Below are 27,874 nucleotides of genomic sequence, written 5' to 3' on the forward strand. Positions count from 1 at the left end.
TGGAGATGCTGCAAAACATCCATCCAATCACCGCCGCCTTCTATGATAACAGGACTCGATGGTCCCGGAGGCGGGACCAAAGCGCTATTATTGAGCCAGGGATTGGATGGACGTTTTGCAGCATCTGATTGGCCGCGCGGCGCTGGCTCAGGATGAAGAAAGTTCTGTGAAGCTGGATACAAACACGCGAATCTGCATCTCATCGCGGGACTCCTCTTATTCTTCAGCCCCGACACGAACACATGAATCAGCCTGGACACGATCGCGTGAATCTGCATCTCATCGCGGGACTACTCTTCAACTGATTGGTGAGTATCTGACAGGACACCCGGACCAGGCGAGACGGGGACCGGAGGGCAAAAGAGGAACAGACATAACGGGCGTGGGGGAAGGGGAACACGGAGACAGGTGCGCAGGGCACTACACACATGGGGACATGAAGATACGGGGAGGAGGGCACAGGGACACGCAAAACAGGCCACTGAGGATACACATGGCAACATAAGAGATGTGAGTATCTCACAGGACACCCGGACCAGGCGACACGGGGACCGGAGGGCAAAAGAGGAACAGACATAACGGGCGTGGGGGAAGGCGAACACGGAGACAGGCGCGCAGGGCACTACACACATGGGGACACGTAGATACGGGGAGGAGGGCACAGCAGGGACACGCAACACAGGCCACTGAGGTCACATGGGGGATATGAAGAGAAAGTGATAGAGGACACGGAGATGGGACACAAGCGGCAGACCCATCCACTTATGGGGAGCACCTTCGGACCATAAGACGCAGGGACTTTTTCCCCCACTTTTGGGGGAGAAAAAGTGCGTCTTATGGTCTGAAAAATACGGTATATTTCTACCAGATTAAAATGCACTATAAATTACTTTTCTCCTATGCTGCTTTAGCTTACAGTAAGCAGGAACAATCTGACAGATTTTGGACAAATCCATCTCCTCATGGGGGGGGGGGGGGGAGGGGTGTGTTTCTTGGTATCTCCTTTATTGTCGTCAAAAGCAATCCCTGGAAAGAATCTGTACAAAGATACTTGCCAGCCTCCCTTATCACAGCACACTATTTTAGAAGTTGGACTGACCGACTGATGTTCAATAAGTGCTTGTGAAAATAAAAAAAACTCTGAGAATCCCCCATAAAAAGATGGACTAGTTCAAAAACTGTTTGCTTTTTACTGGCTTATGAAAGCAGCAGGAATATGAGATATAAATAATGTATCGCACATTTGAATGTCATGGAGAAATGTACTTGAATGCAAACACGAGTATTTTAAATGTAAACATTTTTCACGATGGTGGTCCTTTAAAGGGACCCTTAGATCAGGCTCAAAACGGAATTTGAACTTACCTGGGGCTTCCACCAGCCCCCATAGCCCGCAAGGTCCCCCAGGGTCCTTCTGACTACTCTCCTGGTCACGCTGGCACCGCGCACACCACGCATCATCATGCCAGCTGGCGTGAGAGTTCTCTAAGACTGAAGCGCGCATGCACAGGACTAACGCCGGCCGGCGTGATGGTGTGCGGTGGGGGTGTGCATGGCCAACTTGTGTATTGGCACTGTGTATTGACCTGAGGAAGTTGTTTAGTACCTGGGAAACGCGTTGTCTGTCTGTGTTTTAAATAATAAAAAAAAATTCCAGTTGAACTGGTGTCCTATCTTCTGGAGATGTAAGAGAACACCTCACTTTTATGATTTTTTTTTTTTTATCCTATAATTTGGCCGCCTCCATCTCGGCTACTAGTGGGGTCATCACCTATGTTTCTCTTATAACCCCCAGAAAACCTGGAGGTTACATTCAGGGCTGTGGAGTCGGTACAAAAATCATCCGACTCCAGGTACCCAAATTTGCTCTGACTCCTCGACTCTGATTCCTTAGTCTAATTTTTACAAAGGCTATAAATTTGGTACAAAAATCATCTGACTCCAACTCCTCAGTTTATGAAACCTCCGACTCCGACTCCAGGTACCCAAAATTGCTCCGACTCCGATTCCACAGCCCTGGTTACATTGCTATATTGTAGTTCTTGTCTATATGCCATAATAAATGTTTCACCATCTTGTTACAAGACCCCTTAACACCTTGTTTTGTGGTATGGAGACATTGTCTGGGGCATGTGACATTGCCTATTTAGGTTTGGAATTGCTATAGCTATTGGGCAGAACCATGTATTGAATTGTTTATTCATAGAATATAGCATTGTTTTTAGCTTTCATTGATACTGGCCATTATTTCTGTGAATGACAGATTCCCAAACTAAATAAGGAAACCTTTCGTATGAGAGACCCACAGCGGGTGCAGGAACTAATCGTGGCGCTACAGAATGGAGGAGATCGGAAATTACAGGTAGGTTTTGCTGAAGGATGAAAATGTACCTGTGTTTCCCTGAAAATTAGCCCTCCCTCGAAAATAAGCCCTAGCTGTATACACATAGAAAATCGAACACTATGCTAGTGTATGGGGCGGTGTGCAATCTCTTACCGCACCTCCCTTGTGGCTGCATCCCTCACTGTTCATTTGTAAACAGCTCCAGTATCCTAACATGGTCGCCGCCCTTTGACCTGGTCACACTCACAAGTCTGCACAAAACAGGAAGTAAAATATAATGCGCTCATAAGGCTTGATTCACTAAGCTGTGCTGCTATAGCATTTGTCACTACAGTGTGCTGCTTTGGCAGCCCAGCTTAGTTATTCAAGCCCATACAGCTTATCTGGTTTACTGTAGTGACACATAAATTTTACAGGGTGGGCGGTTCCTCGCATGCATAAGGATTCTGACATGCATACGCAGAGTTGAGAATACTCATTCATTTCTTTCTGGTATCTTTTTCTGCAGGTCATTTCTGACTTTGACATGACACTGAGCCGCTTCCAGTACAATGGTGAAAGGAGTCCCACCTGCTATAGTGAGTATGCAGCTGTTGCCCCCTACTGGTCTGCTGTGACATTCCCTAATAACGCTGCCAGCCATCTTATCCCATCTCTCCTACACAGATATTATTGACAACAGCAAGATGGTTACTGAGGAGTGCAGGAAGAAGGTGGGTGGAAGAATTATACATAATACTCCCAGCAGCTAATAACTAGTGCTTACTTTTATTTGTTTTGTCAGCATGAAAACAAGATTCTAATAGGTTGCTGCACTAATGTTTCTCTATCCCGCATGACCCTAACTGCAGGTCAGCTTTTGCTGCAATGCAGAGGCTGGAGCGGCAGTGAGTGACTGCGAGGGCACAGGATGGCTTCAGGGGGCTGGTAGAAGCAGAACTAGCTGATGGCGGGGGACTGGAGCAGCAGTGAGTGACTACGAGGGCACAGGATGGCTTCAGGGGGCTGGTAGAAGCAGAACTAGCTGGCGGCGGGGGACGGGAGCAGCAGTGAGTGACTACGAGGGCACGGGATGGCTGCAGGGGGCTGGTAGAAGCAGAACTGCTGGCGGCGTGGGACTGGAGCAGCAGTGAGTGACTATGAGGGCACAGGACGGCTGCATGGGGCTGGTAGAAGCAGAACTAGCTGGTGGCGGGGGACGGGAACAGCAGTGAGTGACTACGAGGGCACAGGATGGCTGCATGGGGCTGGTAGAAGCAGAACTAGCTGGCGGCGGGGGACTGGAGAAGCAGTGAGTGACTACGAGAGCACAGGATGGCTGCATGGGGCTGGTAGAAGCAGAACTAGCTGGAATAGGGGGACTGGAACAGCAGTGAGTGACTACGAGGGCACAGGATGGCTGCATGGGGCTGGTAGAAGCAGAACTAGCTGGTGGCGGGGAACTGGAGCAGCAGTCAGTGACTACGAGGGCACAGGATGGCTGCATGGGACTGGTAGAAGCAGAACTAGCTGGCGGCGGGGGACTGGAGCAGCAGTGAGTGACTACGAGGGCACAGGACGGCTGCAGGGGGCTGGTAGAAGCAGAACTAGCTGGCAGCGGGGGACTGGAGCAGAAGTCAGTGACTACGAGGGCACAGGATGGCTGCATGGGGCTGGTAGAAGCAGAACTAGCTGGTGGGGGACTGGAGCAGCAGTGAGTGACTACGAGGGCACAGGATGGCTGCATGGGGCTGGTAGAAGCAGAACTAGCTGGCGGCGGGGGACGGGAGCAGCAGTGAGTGACTACGAGGGCACGGGATGGCTGCAGGGGGCTGGTAGAAGCAGAACTGCTGGCGGCGTGGGACTGGAGCAGCAGTGAGTGACTACAAGGGCACAGGATGGCTGCATGGGGCTGGTAGAAGCAGAACTAGCTGGTGGCAGGGGACTGGAACAGCAGTGAGTGACTACGAGGGCACAGGGTGGCTGCATGGGGCTGGTAGAAGCAGAACTAGCTGGCGGCGGGGGACTGGAGCAGCAGTGAGTGACTACGAGGGCACAGGATGGCTGCATGGGGCTGGTAGAAGCAGAACTAGCTGGCGGCGGGGGACTGGAACAGTAGTGAGTGACTACGAGGGCACAGGATGGCTGCATGGGGCTGGTAGAAGCAGAACTAGCTGGCGGCGGGGGACTGGAGCAGCAGACAGTGACTACGAGGGCACAGGATGGCTGCATGGGGCTGGTAGAAGCAGAACTAGCTGGTGGCGGGGGACTGGAACAGTAGTGAGTGACTACGAGGGCACAGGATAGCTGCATGGGGCTGGTAGAAGCAGAACTAGCTGGCGGCGGGGGACTGGAGCAGCAGTCAGTGACTACGAGGGCACAGGATGGCTGCATGGGGCTGGGAGAAGCAGAACTAGCTGGCAGCGGGGGACTGGAGCAGCAGTGAGTGACTACGAGGGCACAGGACGGCTGCAGGGGGCTGGTAGAAGCAGAACTAGCTGGCGGCGGGGGACTGGAGCAGCAGTCAGTGACTACGAGGGCACAGGATGGCTGCATGGGGCTGGTAGAAGCAGAACTAGCTGGCGGCGGGGGACGGAAGCAGCAGTGAGTGACTACGAGGGCACAGGATGGCTGCATGGGGCTGGTCGAAGCAGAACTAGCTGGTGGCGGGGGACTGGAACAGCAGTGAGTGACTACGAGGGCACAGGATGGCTGCATGGGGCTGGTAGAAGCAGAACTAGCTGGCGGCGGGGGACTGGAGCAGCAGTGAGTGACTACGAGGGCACAGGATGGCTGCATGGGGCTGGTAGAAGCAGAACTAGCTGGCGGCGGGGGACTGGAACAGTAGTTAGTGACTACGAGGGCACAGGATGGCTGCATGGGGCTGGTAGAAGCAGAACTAGCTGGCGGCGGGGGACTGGAGCAGCAGACAGTGACTACGAGGGCACAGGATGGCTGCATGGGGCTGGTAGAAGCAGAACTAGCTGGTGGCGGGGGACTGGAACAGTAGTGAGTGACTACGAGGGCACAGGATAGCTGCATGGGGCTGGTAGAAGCTGAACTAGCTGGCGGCGGGGGACCGGAGCAGCAGTCAGTGACTACGAGGGCACAGGATGGCTGCATGGGGCTGGTAGAAGCAGAACTAGCTGGTGGCGGGGGACTGGAACAGCAATGAGTGACTACGAGGGCACAGGATGGCTGCATGGGGCTGGTAGAAGCAGAACTAGCTGGCGGCGGGGAACTGGAGCAGCAGTCAGTGACTACGAGGGCACAGGATGGCTGCATGGGGCTGGTAGAAGCAGAACTAGCTGGCGGCGGGGGACTGGAGCAGCAGTGAGTGACTACGAGGGCACAGGACGGCTGCAGGGGGCTGGTAGAAGCAGAACTAGCTGGCAGCGGGGGACTGGAGCAGCAGTCAGTGCCTACGAGGGCACAGGATGGCTGCATGGGGCTGGTAGAAGCAGAACTAGCTGGCGGCGGGGGACGGGAGCAGCAGTGAGTGACTACGAGGGCACAGGACGGCTGCAGGGGGCTGGTAGAAGCAGAACTAGCTGGCGGCGGGGGACTGGAACAGCAGTGAGTGACTACGAGGGCACAGGATGGCTGCATGGGGCTGGTAGAAGCAGAACTAGCTGGCGGCGGGGGACTGGAACAGCAGTGAGTGACTACGAGGGCACAGGATGGCTGCATGGGGCTGGTAGAAGCAGAACTAGCTGGCGGCGGGGGCCTGGAGCAGCAGTGAGTGACTACGAGGGCACAGGATGGCTGCATGGGGCTGGTAGAAGCAGAACTAGCTGGCGGCGGGGGACTGGAGCAGCAGTGAGTGACTACGAGGGCACAGGATGGCTGCATGGGGCTGGTAGAAGCAGAACTAGCTGGCGGCGGGGGCCTGGAGCAGCAGTCAGTGACTACGAGGGCACAGGATGGCTGCATGGGGCTGGTAGAAGCAGAACTAGCTGGCGGCGGGGGCCTGGAGCAGCAGTCAGTGACTACGAGGGCACAGGATGGCTGCATGGGGCTGGTAGAAGCAGAACTAGCTGGCGGCGGGGGACTGGAGCAGCAGTGAGTGACTACGAGGGTACAGGATGGCTGCATGGGGCTGGTACAAGCAGCACTAGCTGGTGGCGGGGGACTGGAGCAGCAGTGAGTGACTACGAGGGCACAGGATGGCTGCAGGGGGCTGGTAGAAGCAGAACTAGCTGGCGGCGGGGGACTGGAGCAGCAGTGAGTGACTACGAGGGTACAGGAGGCTGCATGGGGCTGGTAGAAGCAGAACTAGCTGGCGGCGGGGGACTGGAGCAGCAGTGAGTGACTATGAGGGCACAGGATGGCTGCATGGGGCTGGTAGAAGCAGAACTAGCTGGTGGTGGGGGCCTGGAGCAGCAGTGAGTGACTATGAGGGCACAGGATGGCTGCATGGGGCTGGTAGAAGCAGAACTAGCTGGCGGCGGGGGACTGGAGCAGCAGTCAGTGACTACGAGGGCACAGGATGGCTGCATGGGGCTGGTAGAAGCAGAACTAGCTGGAATAGGGGGACTGGAGCAGCAGTCAGTGACTACGAGGGCACAGGATGGCTGCATGGGGCTGGTAGAAGCAGAACTAGCTGGCGGCGGGGGACTGGAGCAGCAGTGAGTGACTACGAGGGTACAGGATGGCTGCATGGGGCTGGTAGAAGCAGAACTAGCTGGTGGCGGGGGACTGGAGCAGCAGTGAGTGACTACGAGGGCACAGGATGGCTGCATGGGGCTGGTAGAAGCAGAACTAGCTGGAATAGGGGGACTGGAGCAGCAGTGAGTGACTACGAGGGCACAGGATGGCTGCAGGGGGCTGGTAGAAGCAGAACTAGCTGGCGGCGGGGGACTGGAGCAGCAGTGAGTGACTACGAGGGCACAGGATGGCTGCAGGGGGCTGGTAGAAGCAGAACTAGCTGGCGGCGGGGGACGGGAGCAGCAGTGAGTGACTACGAGGGCACAGGATGGCTGCATGGGGCTGGTAGAAGCAGAACTAGCTGGCGGCGGGGGACTGGAGCAGCAGTGAGTGACTACGAGGGCACAGGATGGCTGCATGGGGCTGGTAGAAGCAGAACTAGCTGGCGGCGGGGGACCGGAGCAGCAGTGAGTGACTACGAGGGCACAGGATGGCTGCAGGGGGCTGGTAGAAGCAGAACTAGCTGCCAGCGGGGGGACTGGAGCAGCAGTGAGTGACTACGAGGGCACAGGATGGCTGCAGGGGGCTGGTAGAAGCAGAACTAGCTGCCAGCGGGGGGACTGGAGCAGCAGTGAGTGACTACGAGGGCACAGGATGGCTGCATGGGGCTGGTAGAAGCAGAACTAGCTGCCAGCGGGGTACCGGAGCAGCAGTGAGTGACTACGAGGGCACAGGATGGCTGCATGGGGCTGGTAGAAGCAGATCTAGCTGGCGGCGGGGGACTGGAGCAGCAGTGAGTGACTACGAGGGCACAGGATGGCTGCAGGGGGCTGGTAGAAGCAGAACTAGCTGGCGGCGGGGGCCTGGAGCAGCAGTGAGTGACTATGAGGGCACAGGATGGCTGCATGGGGCTGGTAGAAGCAGAACTAGCTGCCGGCGGGGGACCGGAGCAGCAGTGAGTGACTACGAGGGCACAGGATGGCTGCATGGGGCTGGTAGAAGCAGAACTAGCTGGCGGCGGGGGCCTGGAGCAGCAGTGAGAGACTATGAGGGCACAGGATGGCTGCATGGGGCTGGTAGAAGCAGAACTAGCTGGCGGAGGGGGACTGGAGCAGCAGTGAGTGACTACGAGGGCACAGAACGGCTGCAGGGGGCTGGTAGAAGCAGAACTAGCTGGCGGCGGGGGACTGGAGCAGCAGTGAGTGACTACGAGGGCACAGGATGGCTGCATGGGGCTGGTAGAAGCAGTACTAGCTGGTGGCGGGGGACCGGAGCAGCAGTGAGTGACTACGAGGGCACAGGATGGCTGCAGGGGGCTGGTAGAAGCACCAGGTAAGTGAAATTTTTTTTTTCCCCTTGATTCATTTAAATCATGACTTTGAGTGCTTATACACTCGTTAGTACTCGTAAGCCCAGCCCAATTTCTAAGGGCGTAAGATGCGTGCTATTGCCTGAGGCGTCGGATTATGTGGCAGGAGGGGGAAGTGGACAAAATAGTCAGGCTTGCTCAAATAAAGAATTCGGATGAAATCCGAGTAGGTGGTGGTAGGCTCATCCTGCTAATTACATCACCTGTGGGCGAGGGGGGGGTTAATCCTACCCATGAGGCGTCTTCTTCGCTCCGTCCCTTGGCGCCTCCCATGATGTGTTCCAATCTGCTGTCAAGTGACTATTCGCTTCCTCCTTCAACCCGGAAGGAGGAAGTGTTTGTAATCACGTGACGGCGGATTGGAACACATCATGGGAGGCGCCAAGGGACGGAGCAAAGAAGACGCCTCATGGGTAAGATTAACCCCCCCCCCCCCTCTCCCACCCGCACGGGTGATGTAATTAGCAGGATGAAATCCGAATAACACTTATTCTGATTTTATCCGAATTCATTGTTTGAGCAAGCCTAATGGTTATAACTCGCCTTCTTCAGACGATTTACACCCCCCCCCTCTGCTTCAATATCCTTCCTCTCCCGCTGTCCGTCGCATGGCAACAACACCCCCTGTGATGACGTACGGCATGTCATCACAGAGAGCGCAGTTAGTAATGAGACAGATGCTGGGAAAGGAAGAACATTGAGGCTGCACGGGATCAGCGGAGGAAGGTGAGCACACACACTCGCACACACTCTCTCTCTCTCGGAACCTACTTATCTAACCTATACTGCAGGCACATAGCTATCTAACTTGCGGGCACCTATCTATCTAGCCTATACTGGGGGCGACTATACGGGCCACCCTATACTGGAGGCACCTACGTAGCTAACCTATACTGTGGGCACCTATGTCTGGCTCTATTGGGGGGGAGAGAGAATTACATTCTCGGTGAAAATTAGCCTAGAAACTTCTAGCGCCTAAGATAGCCCGGAGCCAGTGAAGCTGTATCTACTACTGCCCGTGGAGCTAGTTAAGCAGGGGGGAAGGTGGGGGAAGGGAGGTAGGATATAAGTAAGGTCCTCCGCTTCTTGGAGCGGGCATTCCCCTAACCCACATTGCTCGGGACTGCTCCTGGCCGAGACGCCCTGACCCCCCCCCAATATGGTAACTAAGTGCCTTGCCCCAGCCAATCTCAAGCTGCCCAGCTAATCATTGTCATAATGGCAGTAGAGTGCTCCTGCAATGTTCAGCGACAGATTTCCCTGTTGTGCGAGAGCCTGGCACTGATTGATAGCAGGACAATGTAGTGCTCTGCTGCCTGCAGTTTAACAGCACTGACTTTTGGCAGCCGGGCGGGGTTTCAAAACACCCAAATGGACCTCCCACCTAATTAGTCCTTGAGAGAACACTGTTCTCAATTGGATTAAAGTCAGGACTCTGGTTGGGCCATTCCAAAATGATACTGTTTAACCATTGCTTTACCACTTTTGCTGTCTCTTGTGGGTCATTGTTATGCTGAAATGTCCACTGGTGCCAAAGGGCAAGTTTCTCTGCAGAGTGCCTTGATGTTGTTGAGAATCCTCATGTATTGCTCTTTTTTTTTCGTGGTGCCGTTTACTGTGATTAGCCGTTTACTGTGATTAGGTTCCCTGGTCTATTGGCTGGAAAACACCCTAAAAGCATTAGGTTCCCACATCATGTTTGGCAGTGGGGATGGTGTTTGGTTCTTATTTTTTACACCAAATGAAGGAAACCTCATTATGACCAAACAATTACATTTTTGTTTCATCTGACTATAGCACAGTACGCCTCCATTCTTCTTTGTCCAGATCAGCATTTGCAAAGGCCAAGCAAGCTTTTGTGTGCCTTATCTGGAGAAGTGGAATCCTCCTTGGTCTGCACCAGTGGATCCCAGCAGTGATCAGTGTCCGTAGCATTGTCTGCCTTGGGACATTGCCACCAGAGTAGCCTAGATTCACCAGGATGGCCTTGGTGGTGAACCTTGGATTCTTTTTCACCTTGCTCACTATCCTAGCAAGCACAGGTGTCACTTGACTTCTGACCACATCCTCTTAGATTTACCACAGTGCGGAACATCTTGTATTTTTTAATAATACTTTGCACTAGAGCCACTTGAACTAGAAAATCTTTTAGAAATGACCTTATAGCCCTTCTCTGACTTGTGAGCAGCCAAAATGTGTAGCCGCAGGTCCTCACTGAGCTCCTTTGCCTCAAGGTGCGTACACACATGCGACTATAGTCGTTTGTAACGATCGTTCCCCGATCTTTACCAACGACGATCGTTACAAAAAACGAACCACCGACTATTAAGGCAAACGACGAACGAGCCAAATCGCTACAAAAGAAAGTTCTGTCTCGGCGGATTTTAACCAACGACGATCGTTTGCAAAAGTAGTACATCGTTGGAAACGATCGTTCGTACTAGGCTTGACATGCGCATTTCACTATTTCTTCGTGAAACTTCTCTTTTTTATGCGCAGGCGCAATAGTTGCTTTTTGTGATGTAACGTTCGTTCTAACGATCAGATCGTTACACACCTTTTAAAACTAACTTTAGTTAGGTCGTTCTTTCATCAATTAAAAGTTCGTTCGTCGTTCTTAACGAACGATCGTTGTCGCATGTGTGTACGTAGCATCAGCCATGGCTGTCCACAAAGTAACTGCAGAGAGCTGCTGTTTTTTATCTGTTTTGTTGATTAAAACAGCTTTTCCACATTAATCAGGGTAAATAGGATGCTTAAAGTGGATCCGAGGTGAACTTTAACTCATTGCATAATTGTGTTCTTTTCCTATTGATTATAGGGCATTCCTCAAGCCAAATACTTTTTAGTTTTAATACTCTAATTCCCTATAAACTAAACAAGCCTCGCCCACAGCATTTCAGAGAGCCTTGACATTTTCAGACAGTAGCAAGGGCTCATGGGATCTCAGCCTGGGCAGGAGGAGGGGGAGGTATTACTAGCCAGAGATTTCAGAGCCAGAGGGGAGGAGGAGGGGGGATTAGGCTGAGTGATGAAGATGCAGATAAGCTTACCTATGTGTAATGTTTACAAACAACATGGCTGCTGTCATTGTATCACAGGAAGAAATAATCATTTTCTATTGATTTGCTGTCTAAACTATCTAAACTTAATGTAAGAAATATAGACAAGTTACTTGTTATAGTTAGTTTTTCATCTCGGATCTGCTTTAAGAACAGCTTGGAGTCACACACACACACTCAGTCACTCTCTCTATTGTACTATGTCTTATCTTTTTAGAGACACCTATATCATTTCTTGTATCCAACCAGCAAGTAATTATTTAAGTCAAAATTTGCCAGGGGTATGAATTATTATGGGCAGCGCTGTATATGAGGGAAGGGGGGCTGCGTAATACTGGCTACACATGGCTTACTTTGGTGGCTGGAGATCTAACAGATGTCTATGGGTAAAAATGGCTAAATGTACAGAGGTGGCAGTAAGGGCTAATGTGGAGTCATATGGCTAGCTGTACTTGGTGGAGAGAAATTAACTAGTAGGGCACAAATGGTTAATTATGGTAGGGTTTGGTTTTTTTTGTTTTTATTTAGCTCTGACTGCTAGCAAATATGGGTATAAATACTGGTTGGTGTGGGGGAGAGGGGCTATAAAGTAGTGTGTGGGAGGGAGGGTAACAAATTGGTAACTATAGTGAGTGAGCTGTGTTACCTAATACTGTGTGCACATATGACTATCCTGGATTGGGGCTATGAAGTAGTGTTTGTATGGGTTTAGGGTTCAGATCACTGCTACAAAACATTTTCAGTATACAGTGTGTATTTTACTTTTTCAGAAGTGATCGTATCTAACACACTTTTTCTCATTTTTCAGCCATGCCGAAGTGCTTTGCCAAAGGATGTGCCAACACGACTGGCAAAAAGGGGATGAGTCCAGATGTGGCGTTATATAAGTTTCCGGGAGAGCCTGAACTACTCAATCAATGGTGTCACAAAATTGGCGTGCCAGCGGACGTTGTGGACAGACTCATTGAGGACATCATCGAGGACAAGCGTGGTGATAAGTATAGGCTGTGTTCTTGTCATTTTTTTTCTAACTGTTTTTACACCACAGAAGAAAAGAAGGCTTTGAAGAGTGATGCCGTGCCTACAGTGTTCGCCTCCCCTGATTCAGAAGCTGTGAAGAAGGACAGAAAATGGCATCACGCCTTGTTCAAGCGCATGCGGACTCAGCCCCCTTCAACAGCAAGCGGAGGAGTAACTGAAACCTGTTGTCTGTGTAAATGTTGTGTCTGTCCCTGTCATCAACAGGTAAGTAATGCTTCTACCACACAAGCAACAACATCCACACAGACAGAGGCAAGTGACTTTAACATTTAAAACGCGCATGATCCGGAAATGACACAATTGTTGGTTAGGTCACGTAGCTTGGATCATGCATACCAGACATGCACTCAGACACAGGAAACCTCTCCATGTACACCAGAGAAGGAACAGGTTGAAATTCCACCACCTTTTAATTCACCCCCCGTAAAGGTTTGTGTGGAACACATCCCCACATTAGAAAGTCCTTCCACCTCCTCAAGTGTTTTCCAAAACTGTCCAAAAGAGGTCTTTTACGTGGATAGCTCAACTACCACTCCTTCGTCCACTGCATCCATTCCAAAAGGGAACTATTATAGAGATGAAGATTTTGTTCCCGATGAGTCTGAGCTCACTGCAGACCAAAATGTGTCTTCCGATTCTGAGATCACGGTTGTAGAACCCCCACAATTTTCAGAAGCTGAAAGTGTTGTGCATGATCGTAAATTTATTGTGTTTGAGTCCTGCCTTGACACATTGTTGTCAAAATTACATTGCCCCATAGAGGACTGTTTTGAGGCCATTAGAAGAATTGAAAAAAAAAAAACCGTGGCACAATGCTTACTGTGTACACCACATGTTCTGGAGGACACAGGCAGAAAGTTTGGCAAAGTCAGCCCATAGTCAAAAAATTTGCCGCAGGAAATTTGGTAATCGCCTCTGCGCTGGTTTCCAGTGGGTCTAGCTTTACTAAAGTCGCAGAAATGATGGACTTTGCCGGTATTAAATTTTTATCTGCCAACTCATTTTACAAATATTAGCGGCGTTACATTTTCCCTGCCATTGACCACAGCTGGCAGTTGGAGAAATCTCGTGTTAAAGACCTCTTGGGCCTGATTCACAAAGCGGTGCTAACAGTTAGCACGCTGGTGAAAAGCCCTTTATCATGCCTAAACTCAGTTTAGGCATGATAAGTTTAGGTGTGATAAGTTTAGGCATGATAAGTTTAAGCGCCAACTGGGTTAGCACCGCAGTGCACAGCTGATCAAAAGTTTTGCGCTAGCAAAGTCTGGTGCACTTCGCATAAAGTTTAATGGCGCTGCTTTGCGTGCGGGACTTTGCAAGCGATCTAATAGTATCTAAACTTATCATGCCTAAACTTATCACGCCTAAACTTATCACGCCTAAACTGGCTTTTCACCAGCGTGGTGCAATGGTTATCATGCCTAAAGTCTCTAACTGGGTTAGCACCGCTTTGTGAATCGAGCCCCTTGTCTCAGAAGCCTCTTTTCCTGTGCGGTGACGGACAATGCAACAGTCCAGGCTATTCCGCTAAATTTTGTACATACACTTTTTTGGACGCCGCATCCAAACTTGTTCTGGATTTTGAGGTTGTGCAAGTTTCGCAGACAACCTCATCGTCTGCCATGGAAAAGGAAGGCTTCAAAACTTGCCTGGACAGAATTGGCCAATGATTTGAGGTGCAAGTTGTAGGCACTGACAGACATGTTGGCATTCGTCACCTGATGTCAGTGGAATACACTGAAATCGATCACCAGTTTGAAATGTGGCATTTCCTCAAACCATTCAAGAAGCAATTGATCGATGCTGCATCCAAAAGCAAAAATAAAGAATTGAGGCCATGGATAGGGATGATAGTTAACCACTTTTATTGGAGCAGCAGAACATCCCGAGGAGATGCCAATGTCTTCAGGGCCAAATTGTTGTCCCTGTTGCATCACATTGTAGGTGAGCATGAGTGGAAGGATGGAGAGATAGTACACCGCTGTGAGCATGGCCCACTTGAGGTTGAAGGTAGGGTAAATAAGTGGCTTTCCACAAAAATGCCTGCATTTGAAGCCAAATTGTGTTAGTTCTCAGGTCTCTTTGTAATACATTTATATACTCTCTCTTATACGTTTCTACTTAGTTTAGGATTGCGGTGCCTTTGCTACTCTCGTGCTTTGTCTTTCTCTGTCTTGTGTCACTCTGGCGATCGCCCATCTCGCAATCGCGTTCCTACTTTTGTTTCTGCTGATGTGTGTTCGCTGTCGCGGGGTCAAGACTAGATTGGTGAACACGCATTCATCCTGTCCCTGTGCTCTTTCTCTTAGAGGGCTGTTTAGCCCTGCCTTGTCCTGGATCTGTACAATTCCCATCTGGCATCTGTGGCTGTGCAGCGGCTGTGTTCGCCTGCACTCCACAGCGCCATCTGCTGGTGGGAATTGCCCTCTGCGGGTGCATAGCACCTAGCCTGGGTGTCCCTAATTATACGCTTGTGGAGGAAATCCGCCGCGTCAGCGCACGTCTGGTGCGCTGACCACGGAAACGATTCCACAAACGTTACACCAAACAAGTAGAAAAGCTGATAGACATATGGGGGGTAGTGTTAGGAGTAGCTAGGGTGGAGTTTAGTCTTGGCCATAGGTAGTTTAAATTTGGATGTAGGTATGAGGTGAGATATTGTTAGGTATAGCTTTGGGGAGGGAGAATAGAGTTGGGTGGGGTAGGCATGGCTTATGAAGATTAGTGCAAAGTAATGGGGAGTTTCTGGTGGGTTAAATTGTACAAATGTTGAAGTTACTGAGCACGTCTTCCGGTTATGTAGCACTCTGCATGAGGTTGGGGGGGGGGGGGGAGTGAGTGCAGGCAATAGCGTACATGTATGGCTGCACAGGACACCAATGACATTCATTTTTTTGGTAAGCTTTGCTGATGAAAAATAGTTGACGAGTAATATATTGGCACCTTAATCAATTTAAGCTAGATATTTGATCGCCAAAAATCGGGATCAGGAAGGAATTTTTTTTCCCTGTGAAATACAATTTGGCTTACGTGTTTGCAGGGTTGTTTTCGCCTTCCTCTAGCTTTATTTTTTTTTTTTTTTTTTATTTTTTTTTATTGGGGGGGGTTCTCTGAGACAAAATACTACTGCAATGATCTGATTTTAAATGATACATTCGAATATCAGAGTGATGCTAATTTACAAATAAAATAACTTGAACCCTTAGTACTTGTGTTTTAGTTTTGTTTTTTTGTTAAATATTTGGAATGTTTTCAAATCACATTTTTCGTCAAACTTGTCTGCACCTCTCTGCTGTACACCTAGGGCTTGATTTACTAAAAGCTTTGCACCTGCAAGCTAGGGAGCTAAGTAGTTTGCACGGACAAAGCTATTACTGATCGTGCGCTTTTTGGTGCGCGCGCAATGTTGCACCGGTGCGCTCAAACCGTCGCACCATCTGTGTGCAAAGTACGCTTATCAGGTTATTTTGTACGCGTATGGTGCAATATGCGTGCAAAAGTTTGTATGCATACTGTGCAAAACGCACAATACACGTACAAACTTAGCGCTTACAAACTTTTGCACGCATATTAACGCATGCAAAGGAGCTTTTCACTGGCGTGCTAACACTTAGCATGCTTTAGTGAATCAAGCCCCTTGTGTTTCAGCTCTGAGAGCTTTTCCACAGGTGGAAATTTTGAAAACTGAAACACTATGTTGAGTTGTGAAAATTATAGGAAATTAGAGACCTTAACTTGGGGCTACCAAGAGTCATGGATGGTAAGGAAAGAGATACTGTAAACGCCGTATATAATCCTGTGGGAGTACTGGGGCAATACGTTTCTCAGTGATTGCAAAGTGGAAGTGGTAACCCTGCATCCTCTTGTTTATGTTCACATTCCTCATTTTCCTTGGCTGCTTATTGGTGCAGTACTGTATATTCAGCATGTCTTACAAATGCTATCAGTAGGAAAGATCAAATATGCAAATTCTTCAGAGTTTCTGCAAATTTATGCAGCTTGTAAATAAACCAAGCAATTTAAATTTGGATTTAAATTGATCCATTTTTATTCTGCATACATTTGCATAAAAAATTGAATAGTATCAGAATTTGCATCTCATTGATCATCCCTATTTATCAGGCATCAACTCACTTGCAAGGAAAGCCTGAAGAGAGCAGCCGGCCATGCGGTTCACACTGACGTAGGTCGCAAGCACCACCCACTGTTTTTAATATCCAGAGATAGCTTCATGTAGGGGCCAAAAACATGTTTACTATAACAGAAGTTTTATTAAATCGGAGTTTACTATAAAAGGCGTTAATCCCATACAGGTATAATGGAGATTGGCCGGGACCTGGAGAGGTAGTTTTCTATATACAAATTTTTAATATATGAGTTTACTATAACAAGATTATACTGTATAATCTCCTTCCAGCTGCTCTTCATGGTAGCATATGTTAACACTTTATTAATCATTAATAAATGCGATTCCGTAGGTGCAGGTAGTGGTCTGGTGCAGGTAGCAGGGATGTGGTCCTTCAAAAAGTATAACTGTGCAGGCCTCTAATGCTTGCAATACAGTAAATGAATACTTTACATTGCAGTGGAAGACCATTTACTTCCAACTACCTTTGTATAGGAGTGTAGGAAAATTGCATAGCAATCGCACCAGTATGCAATTTCCCCATGGTTTAAAAATATTTTCAGAATCTCTTACTACAGAAATTGCAAACAATATTGAACAATATAGTCCACTGATCATGGCTCATTCACAGAATTGCAATCACATCACAGCATGATGGATATTTTAACATGCAGTGTCCTTTCAAAATCATTAACCTTAATCAAGGACTGATTTCCCATAAGGCACTGTAGGCTCGTGCCTACAGGCACCTTATGGGGAAGAGGCACACCACTCCCTTCTGGAATGTTCCCCTAGCGACAGATGCTGCGGCGCTAGTCTACTTGATGCTACGCTCCCCTACCTCGTATCAGATGACCCCGTGCCCTGCTCATCCCTTTCCATGCTGTGCTTTCTGCTCGTTCTCTCCCTTCCTCCCGTGTAGCATTCAAGCAGTGGCAGTCACTCACCGTCTGCATTAGTGACGACATTCTCCAGTATTTTTAAATGCCACCATTTGATGATGTGATCAAGTAAGAGGACCCTTACAACACAGGAGAAGGCTAGTGTTTGATCGTGCTCCCTTATGATTTACACTGCCCTGCCTGTGCTGCCACATTTCCTATTCAATTGTGCTGCTGGCACTAAACACCCCAAATATCTCTGCAGCCACACCACCTACAATTCCTACTTTTACCTAAATTTGTGCTAAATTGCAGACCCTGAGCACTGCTGATGCATAAGATAGGTTTCTGTACTCTTCTTGGGAACTAGCAGTTCGTAGGGCCACAGTCAGTTCGGGTTCCCCTCTCTACCCTGAAAATGTAAGGAGTAAATGAGGTGCGGCTGTGGAGGTATTTTGGGAGTATTAAAGTTCCCACTAGAAATGCTCCGTGCAGAAGGCATCTTCTGGGCAGCATGATCAGACAGTGCACCGACACTAATGCAGATCCCAGCTGAGGAGGGGGAGTGAATCCTACATGAGAGGGAGAGGTCACAAGGGGAAAACTGCACACAGCATTTGCATCGGAGGAAGGAAGGGATGAATGGGACATGTAATCCAAGAGGGAGTGAAGCAGTTGGGCAGAGCACATACATATCATACAGCACTAGATGTATCCATCCTCCGTAGTGAGCAATGAGCATGTATTCCTTCTAAGAAAAGACCAAAGGGAGAATGAGTGTGTTTTCAACTGTGTGCAGGAGTGTAACAATAGATCCAGCAAAGGATGCAGCTGCAGGGGGCCCAGAAGCCACAAGAGGCCTCGTGGGAGGAGAAGTGTCTCTTTCCTGAGATGACTGGTTCACATTGTGCGCTTGCCCGCTACTTCCTAGCAATCACATTCGGGTCCACAATCACAAATCGGCGGAAAAAAAAAATCACGCGATTCAGCACAATTTTTACTTATAATTCATGTTCAATAGAACGAGAATAACAAAGCAATCGCCCCAAAGATGCTGCAAACACAGTTTTTGTAATTGATTTAAATCGCAAACACTACAGTGTGAATGCATCAATAGGGAAACATTGTCAGCAGCGCTTCGCTGATTGCTAGTGATCTGCAAAGCGCTGAAAACGCATTAAGTGTGAACCAGTCCAGAGACTGCCAACCAAGGGCATATATAGAAAAACCAGTTCTGCTCTCTGCACAATTGCTCAAATGACTGCATCTGCACAGCCACTGTTAAGGAATCATACTAAGATTTGTAGACAGTACCTATTGAGTGTGCAGCACTGCTCTACCTCCAGCCTCTCCACCCCCTTCCCAAGTGCTATGTACTGTAGTGATGCTGGAGCAGTCTGCAGAGCCCCGCCCCCAGCCTCTCCACTCCCTTCCCAAGTGCTATGTACTGTAGTGATGCTGGAGCAGTCTTCAGAGCCCCGCCCCCAGCCTCTCCACCCCCTTCCCAAGTGCTATGTACTGTAGTGATGCTGGAGCAGTCTGCAGAGCCAGTTCTGCCACCATCAGAGGTGGACAGAGTGAGCGTAATAAGTTGATGTTGGAAGCACACTTGTCTGTCAGTCTTCTGTATGTATTTTCTGCACACCATGCCTGCAGTGCTTCACTGCTGTCTGTTTTTATCTGCATGGGGAAAACAAATTCAAGTGTGCACTAGCCAGTAGAATAACATTTGTTCTCCATTTACCTGTGCATAAACTAGGGGAGTAGGATGGTGTTCTAGTGAGTACATTTAAAATCGGCACCAGTAGTAAAAAAAAAATTTGGCCCGAGATTACGTAACTTACACTATATATACTGTACATAGACATAGGACTATGGTAGGGATTAGATTTTGAGCCCCTCCCAGGGACAGTTAGTGACAGTATACTCTGTGCAGCGCTGCAGAAGATGTTGGCGCTATATAAATACTAAATAAAAATTCTGTATGCGCCTGTTTTTAGGGGTGTGTGCGCACCTGTGTTCAACTGTGTGTGCACATGTCTGCCTGTAAACTGTATGTATGTGCCATGTTTAGGTTTGTGCGCACATGCGCCTGTGTTCAACTGTGTTTGCCTGTGTTCAACGGGGTGTGTGCACGTGTGTTTGCTTGTCTGTGTTCAACTGTGCATGCCTGTGTTCAGATGTAAGTGTGCAGAACTATGTTCAAGTGTGTTTGTGTGTCTTTGAAGGTGTAGTAAAGGGAACCTAGGGACCACTAGACTAACAGGGATATTGGGGGGCTCCCTGTCTGATGCCACAACCTGCCCTCAGGAATTTACAGTCTAATTACTGCATTATATCAGTGACCTCAGGAAACTACACCCTAATCCTTGTCATGTCGCTAAGGATGATCAGAGGCAGTGATTAGAGTGTAAAGGTGCCCATACACTGAGCCGATTAGCGGCCGAGATCGATTTGCGGTCGTTTTCGATCAATTTCTATCAATCTGGCATTCTGGAAAATCTAGGTCGATCTGTTGAGATGGCTTATTTTGCATTGGCCCTAATGGAAATCTGATGGCAAAAAAAATGCCATCTGATCGATTGTCAATAGATTTCATACTGAAATTTATTGGAAATATGTTCCTAGTAAAAAATGTTCTTAAACATCAGATAAATCAGTGTATGGCCACCTTAAGATTCTAAGGACAGTTATTGACATGAGGCAAGGATTATAGTTTAGAATATTTTTACTTGGGTGTGTGGCCTGATTTCAAGGGCGGAGTTAAGCGCTCCAGATCGCCTGTGCTTATAGGTCTCAAAGTTGTAAATCCGGCCCTGCCCAAAATGCTTATATATCAGAAAGTTGCATTACCATCATACAGAAAAATTAGCAAAATGTAAATTATGATTTTGCATTGTGTACAATTACATTCTATTCACCTAGTGTGACACCCGACTATTTCAAATTACTCATTCTTATCATAAAGAAAATATTGCTATTTGAAAGTATTACAAATAAAAGCTTTTACAGGGAAGAAGCCTAATGCTGGGGATACACGGTACGTTTCTGTACCGTGTATCGAGCAGCTGATGCGGGCCTGCTGTTAAAATTAGAACTAATGTCATTTCTGAAGAAACCACATGATGTTGGCTTTGTGTCTGATTGGCTGTATGTGGCTCAGCCCACTTTGGCAAATTTTAACCCCATTCACCCAGTGACCCACGGTGCCGAGTTTGAGAACTCTGGCTTTACAGCTGTTCACATTTCCCATTGAAGTCAATAGGGAATTTTCTAATGAAAGTCTATGGGAAAAATGGGGGCTTCGGAGGGCCGCCACAGGAGCACGGAGGGTGGGATTGCTTTTAACAGAGCACAAGCAACCTATTCGGGTGTGAGATGAACAAGTGTGCAACGTTTCATAATTCTACTCCTAAAAACCTCTGGGAGGAATAGTGTATAGAAAATTGCAAAATGGTCATTGGCTTTTGGTAGGTCCGCCCCATTTGGGGTGTCCCTCCCAAAATACATATTTTTAATTGGAATAATACCAACCATATGTGGTCCGAGTTTGGGAAGTGCAGCTTCAAAACTGTTTGATTGGCAGCGGTATGAACATTTTCCCTGTCAGTCTGTGGGAAAAATGGGGTCTTTGGGGGGCCGCCACAGGGGCGCGCTTAACAAAGTACATGCAACCTATTTGGGTATGAGGCGAACAAGTGTGGAAAGTTTAGCGCTTGTATCCCTAAAATTCTGGGAGGAGTAGCATATAGAAAATTGGGTTGTGCTAAGAATAAAAACTAGATGGTGTCATTTTTGAAGAGTCTGATTGGCTGTATGGGGCTCCGCCCACCTTACCAACTTTTAACCCCAGTCGCCCACGGTGCAAAGTTTGGAAATTCTGGCTTTAATTCTTTGAGAATTACAGCTGTTTACATTTTCTCATTGAAGTCAATAGTGAAATCTGATTGGTTGTGGCCCTGCCCACTTTTTTGAGAACCTACAATGTGACAGAATTTTTCAGCTTTACCCTAGGACTAAGTGACCCCAGTTTGGTGAGTGTCACTGCAAAACTGTACGAGTTGCAAAAGTTTTAAATTTTCCAATGAAAGTCTATGGGAAAAATTGGGTCTTTGGGGGGCCGCCATAGGGGCACCGAGGGTGGGAGTTTTTAACAAAGCAAGAGCTCCCTATTTGGGTATGAGCCAAACAAGTGTACAAAGTTTCATAATTCTATTCCTAAAACTCTGGGAGGAGCAGCGTATAGAAAATTGCTAAATTCTCATTGGCTTTTGGTAGCTCTGCCCACTTTAGGGTGCCTCCCAAAAGAACATATTTTTATTTGGGGTGACACCAACAATATGTGGTCCGAGTTTGGGGAGTGTAGCTTCAAAATTGTACGAGTGGCAGCGATTGAAAAATTTTCCCTGTCAAAGTCAATACAAAAAAGGGAGTCTTTGGTGGTCCGCCGCGCTGGTGTGGTGGGTGGGAATGCTTATTAAAGCAAGAGCAACAAACTTTGCTATAAGGTGAATAAGTGTGGAAAGTTTGGCGCTTGTACCCCTAAAACTGTAGGAGTAGCATATAGAAAATGTGGTGGGGCAATAATAATAATTAATAATAATAATAATAATAATAGAGTGTGTAAATAACACTGACAGCAGAGCATAAATAAAAGCAGAGGATACAACTGCAAGCAGAAAAGTGGCAGCAGAGGATAGACAAAATAAAGAGCAGAAAAATGACAGGCTTGAACACACAGGCAGACATATACACAGGCGCAGCCAGATGACATCACTATAACTACTCCAGCACAAGCTAATTTGCATACTGTACTATGATTGGAGAAAGGAGCAGCTGGAGGAAGTAGGAATCAGCTGGATGGCACTGTAAATATGCCAACCAACATATGGCTGCACTGTCTACTAGCATGCAGTAACAGAAATAAGGACATCTGACAGGTATAGTACAGCAAACATACATATTTATTTATTAAAGCAGTATTAATCAACACAACAGATATTTTTACAGAATATAAAGTTAAGGTTACTTCTGCTTTAATGTCATCCAGAGATATAAAGTTTTTGTATGCCACTTCTTGAACTGGTGATAGATACACCCACAATATAAAGTCATTTTTTCTGGTGAGAGGACATGATCTCTGTTTTGATTTGTTTTGAAGCAATCATACCAGAGAGAAAAGCAATTACTTGGATGGTTTTGCCAAGTCCCATATCGGCCAAAATCCCTCCTTTTTTTCCATCTCGGTACAAACTGTATAAAAATGCTACTCCTTCCTTTTGGTAGTCGTACAAATTTTTAAACAAGGTTTCAGGCAGACCAATGTTGGGGAGGTTTGATAGCTTTAGAGCTTTGAGGCCTGAAATTCGAGCTCTGAGCTTCTCCGTAGGTCTAATGGAGTTGGCTCTTTGCAAATATCGCATAGCTGTCAAGAGGTTACCATTTTTAGCCTCTTCCTTGGCTTTCCCCACATAACTGAAAAAACAAACAAACACAATTACTATAGGCATACAAGGCAAGCTTCATGATACATCATTAAACCAGATTAGCAAATAGTACAATTCCATAGAAATGCCTTGTACACGTTAGATGGGAGCTGCCTCTACTGAGAATGAACATGTGTACAGCAGGCACCGATCCCCTCCTATGAGTCAGCAAGAGATCAGATTGGCAAATTGCACGCTGAGGGCATTGTTGCCCTACTCCCCCTGCCAACTGTCATTGTACCTCCTCCTCATCAGCAGAACACTGTTAGCATAGACGAGAGAAGTGTCTGTACAGTATTGGGCCCCAAACTATTGCTCAAGCTCCGGTGCTTACAAGGGTTAAAGTGGACCCAAATTAAAAATACAAGATTTCAGAAATAAAATCTATTTTATAAATTATAATAATAAATAGCAGCCTTTTGTCAGCTGCATGATGACAAATATAAAATATTTTACATTTATTGGAGGAACCCCTCCCTTCCTTTCAAATTGCCGGGAAAAAAATCTGGCAAACTGGTGGAGTAGATGGTGTCCGGCAATGGAGGAATTGCTAATGGCTGCCACCTGTATAACCCTAGTTATGAAAAGAGAAGGGTGAAAAGCATGCACTGAAATGATCATAGGTTTGAAGGAGTGTTTATCTTTGAATGTGTCAGAGTGGTGCAACTAAATATTTTTAATTAAAAAAAAAAAAAAAAAAAATGTTTGGTTTGGGTCCGCTTTAAGGGAGAGGTTGCATGTCTACTTTTAGTTAAAGCATGCCCAATAGAACATGTACAAGCACTTCCCTGTGGAGACACTAACATGGCCAGTAGCAGTCAGATGGTCCTGGGCCATAAAACTCATGTCCAACCTTCCCACAAAGTACAGTTGCTCCTGATGCCCTGCTCTAACCTCAACTACTTTACCACTGAAAAGGTGTTTCCCCTAATGGTCCAAAGCAATTGTAAAATGCCAGTGTGCCTGCTATTCATTTGCCAATAACTCACTAATTATCACCTCTAAATGATCTCTACTTATCTTCACTACAAATTGGGCTCTTTGGGTGGTGCTTCTTGCTCAGAATTATTGTAGGCCTTTTAACAGCAATTGTAGTTTTAAAGTAAAACAAAAAAAGTGACTAGATAAAACCACACATTTTTCCCATTTCTCCCAATTACAACTAGAGATGGCCTGAACGGCTCGCCGATGAACTTCCATGGTTCGCGATCGCGGCGAACCGGGAACTTTTCTGGAAGTTTGGTTCACCTGCATAGTGCACCATTAGGGTTAACTTTGACCCTCTACACAGTCAGCAGGCACATTGTAGCCAATCAGGCTACACTCCCTCCTGGAGCCACTCCCACCCTTATAAAAGGCAGGCACTGCCAGCCATTATACTCACTTGTGTGCCTGCAGTAAATAGAGAAGGGACAGCTGCTGCAGACAGAGCAGACTCATAGGGAAAGATTAGTTAGGCTCCTTACTGATTCTTATTAAAAAAAAAAAAAAAAAAAAAAAAAAAAAAAAAGCACCCCACAACATCTCTTTGGAGAGCCAATCTATTTTTTTCCTGTGTGTCCCATTGACACTTGTGTTGCATAGACAACAGACTTGATAATTCATACTGTGTGTGCCACTGCCACACTACCTGTGTGTCAGGCAGCTGCACATTGTAATACCCAGTACTGCATATTCCTACCTACCTGTTCACAGTGCACCCACCTACGTGAGCGCACGCAGTGTCACTGTGCCTGTCCGCTACCTGTCTGTGTGTGACAGGTGCACATTGTAATACCCATCACTGCATATGCCTACCTGTTGTGTTCAGTGCATCCACCTACGTGAGTGCACGCAGTGCGATATACCACTCCGTGCATACCTGTTAACTGCACCTGTGTGACTGCACATTGTATTAGTCAAGTCAGTGCATACCTTTCACTTCATTCTCCCCCCCCCCCAATATAGACAACGGACAAAACAGGCAGAGGTAGAGGTAGACCCAGAGGAAGGCCACCCGGCAGGTCTGTGCGAGGTCGGGTTGATGTGATTTTGTGCGGCCCTCGACCAAAGTAAAGTGCTCAGAAGAAGGCACGTCCTATCAACTCCCAAGATTGTCAGGACATGGTTGACTAACAGAGCACTTCATCTTCCACAGCCACCAGCACTACTACAAGCACCACATCCACTAGCATTTGACACTTCTCAGAAGTTATTTGGTGGGGAATTAACCAATTTACAGCCATTGTTACAACCAGATGAAGGCGCTAAGCAATTTACACCACCTCATATGTCTGAGTTAGGCGGCGACACTATGGACGTAACATGTGAAGATGATGAAGTACCTGCTGTCGGTGCAGTTTGAGGCAAGCAAAGCTGGGCAGGATTATTGTGATGAGGACGATGATACGGATCCCACGCATGTTCTCAATAGAGGAGATGAACAGGGGACAGTTCAGAGGGGGGAGTCAGAGAGGAGTAGGAGACTAGTTGCTGAAAGCTTGTCAGAAACAGCTGGTGGCAGTATCCGGCGCCATGTATCGCCACCTATGGACAGCCGGCCAACATGCCCTTCAACGTCAGCTGCTGATGCCACCATAGTGCCATCACCCCAGGGGGGCTCAGCGGTTTGGAATTTTCTTCATGTGTCTGCAGCAGATCGGAGCAATGCCATCTGTTGTCTCTGCCTCCAAAAAAAGGCCAACACTCACGTAGGGAAAAGTGCCTTACGAAGGCACATGGAGAAAAAAGGCACAAACTGCAATGGGAGGAGCACCTGAGCAGAAGCCACACAAAAGAAAAGCCACCCTCCTCTTCCTCCTTCAAGTGCAGCATCTTCAGCCACCCTCCTCCACTCTGCCCTTGAGCAGTTCCTGCTCCTCTGCACACAGCAGCCAGGTGTCCGTGAAGGAAATCTTTGAGTGGAAGGAGCCAAATTTCTGCCAGTCACCCCCTTGTCCAGCATCTGACAGCTGGCGTGGCAGAACTGTTAGCTCGCCAGCTGTTACCATACTAGCTGGTGGACTCTGAGGCCTTCCGTAAATATGTGGCCATTGGGACACTGCAGTGGAAGATGCCAGGCCGCAATTATTTCTCTAAAAAGGTGATACCCAAACTGTACCGTGAAGTGGAAAGTGGTGTCATCCCTGGCACACAGCATTGGGACAAGGGTCCACCTGACCATGGATGCCTGGTCTGCCAAGCATGGTCAGGGCCGCTACATTACTTACACAGCCCATTGGGTCAACCTGGTGACCGATGGCAAGCAGGGAGTACGTGGCTGTGCAGCGGACCAACTTGTGGCACCTCCACGGCTTGCAGGCAGGCCTCCTGCTACATCCTCTTTGCTGTCATACTCCTCCTCCTTGGCTGAGTGGCAGTTCAACTCTACTTGTGCTGTGATCTCCTCTCCAGCTACACAGTCCCAGCTTCCCAGGGCCTATACTGCATGCCAGGTATGATGGTGTCACGCCATGTTAGACAGGTCTTCTTACCTCAAAGCGGAGAGTCCCACTGGAGCAGCTCTCCTGGCTGCTCTTAACAGGTGGATCAGTGGCTGACCCTGCACCAGCTGGAGATCGGCAACGTGGTGTGTGACAACGGCAGCAATCTCATTTCAGCTTTGAATTTGGGAAAGCTGACACATGTACCCTGCATGGCACATGTGCTCAATCTAGTCATTCAAAGATTTGTGTCAAAGTATCCAGGCTTAGAGGAAGTCCTGAAGCAGGCCAGGAAGTTGTGTGGGTATTTCAGGCGGTCTTACACGGCCATGGCATGCTTTGGGGACATTCAGTGGGGAAACAACTTGCTGGTAAGACGCTTGATATTGGCTAGCCCGACTCCCTGGAATTCGACCCTGGTCATGTTCTCTCGCCTGCTGGAACAGGAGAAAGCCATCACCCAGTACCTCTACAATTACAGTAGAAGGACACAATCTGGGGAGATGGGGATGTTGTGGCCCAACCACTGGACACTGATGCTAAATACATGCAGGCTCATGCAGCCGTTTGAGAAGGTAACCAACCCGCTAAGTCGCAGTGAAGGCACCATCAGCGACTTGATCCTGTACACTTACTTCCTGGAGCGTGCCGTGCGTAGAGTGGTGGATCAAGCTGTGGAGGAGAGTGAACAGTAACAAGAGGAAGAGTTGTGGGATCAATCAGCAGAACCAGATGTTTCCTCAACACCTGCGGCAGCACAGAGGGGGAAGGAGGAAGAAGAGTCAGATGAGGACTTTTTTTGTTTAAAGAGGAGGCAACGGAAGAACTGCAGCAGGTGTCATGCAGGGACCCCTGTATAAAAAAAGCTCAAGAGGAATGACCTGTACTGGGTGGCAATGCTACTAGACCCTCGGTATAAGCACTGTGGCAGAGATGTTTCCAAAATCACTAGAAGACAGAAAGGATGCAGCAAGCTGGCAACTATGCTTTACAGTGCATTTAAGGGTGATGTCACAGCACAACGGAATACAGGTGCCACTGCCAGTAATCTTCCTCCCCCCTATGTCCACGCAGGCAAGGACAGGACGCTCTAGCGATCTCATGGTGATGTCGGACATGGACATTCTTTAGTCCAACGTCTCGCCTTAGCCCTTCCGGATCCACCCTCCACCAATGCCTCGACCGGCAGGTAGCCGACTACCTGACCTTAAGTGTGGATGGAGACACTGAGCAGCGATGAACCCCTGGACTAGTGGGTGCGCAGGCTTGACCTGTGGCCAGAGCTGTCACAATTTGCCATCCAACTTCTGTCTTGCCCTGCCTCAAGCACCCTGTAAGAAAGGACCTTTAGCGGAGGCATTGTCACTAAGATGATAAGTCGCCTAGGTAAGTGTTCAATACCTTTAGCAAAATGAATGAGGCATGGATCCCAGAGGGCTACTGCCTGCCCGACGACTAAGTCAGTCCCCCACATAGCAGCTCTGCCTGTACACCGTGTGACTACCTGCCCCAAGACT

At 48.3% G+C, this 27,874-nt stretch overlaps 1 protein-coding gene across 10 annotated transcripts in view; it reads left to right on the forward strand.

Moving 5' to 3' along the window:
• LOC137525263 (7-methylguanosine phosphate-specific 5'-nucleotidase A-like) overlaps positions 1-27,874 on the forward strand; it is a 606,367-nt gene that overhangs the window by 322,182 nt on the left and 256,311 nt on the right. For 6 of the 10 annotated variants that reach the window (XM_068246287.1, XM_068246288.1, XM_068246289.1 and 3 more), the window contains 4 exons: positions 2,264-2,362; positions 2,853-2,922; positions 3,011-3,057; positions 12,221-15,626. In XM_068246287.1, coding sequence (XP_068102388.1) covers positions 2,294-2,362; positions 2,853-2,922; positions 3,011-3,057; positions 12,221-12,715 — 681 coding nt within the window. In that variant the 5' untranslated portion in view covers positions 2,264-2,293 and the 3' untranslated portion in view covers positions 12,716-15,626. Of the gene's footprint in view, positions 1-146; positions 309-2,263; positions 2,363-2,852; positions 2,923-3,010; positions 3,058-12,209; positions 15,627-27,874 lie in introns of those variants that run through there. The other 4 variants (XM_068246300.1, XM_068246299.1, XM_068246292.1 and 1 more) reach the window with 3 other exon arrangements.

The sequence above is a fragment of the Hyperolius riggenbachi genome, chromosome 7, assembly GCF_040937935.1.
Source record: "Hyperolius riggenbachi isolate aHypRig1 chromosome 7, aHypRig1.pri, whole genome shotgun sequence".
In the NCBI taxonomy this organism is placed as follows: Eukaryota; Metazoa; Chordata; class Amphibia; order Anura; family Hyperoliidae; genus Hyperolius; species Hyperolius riggenbachi.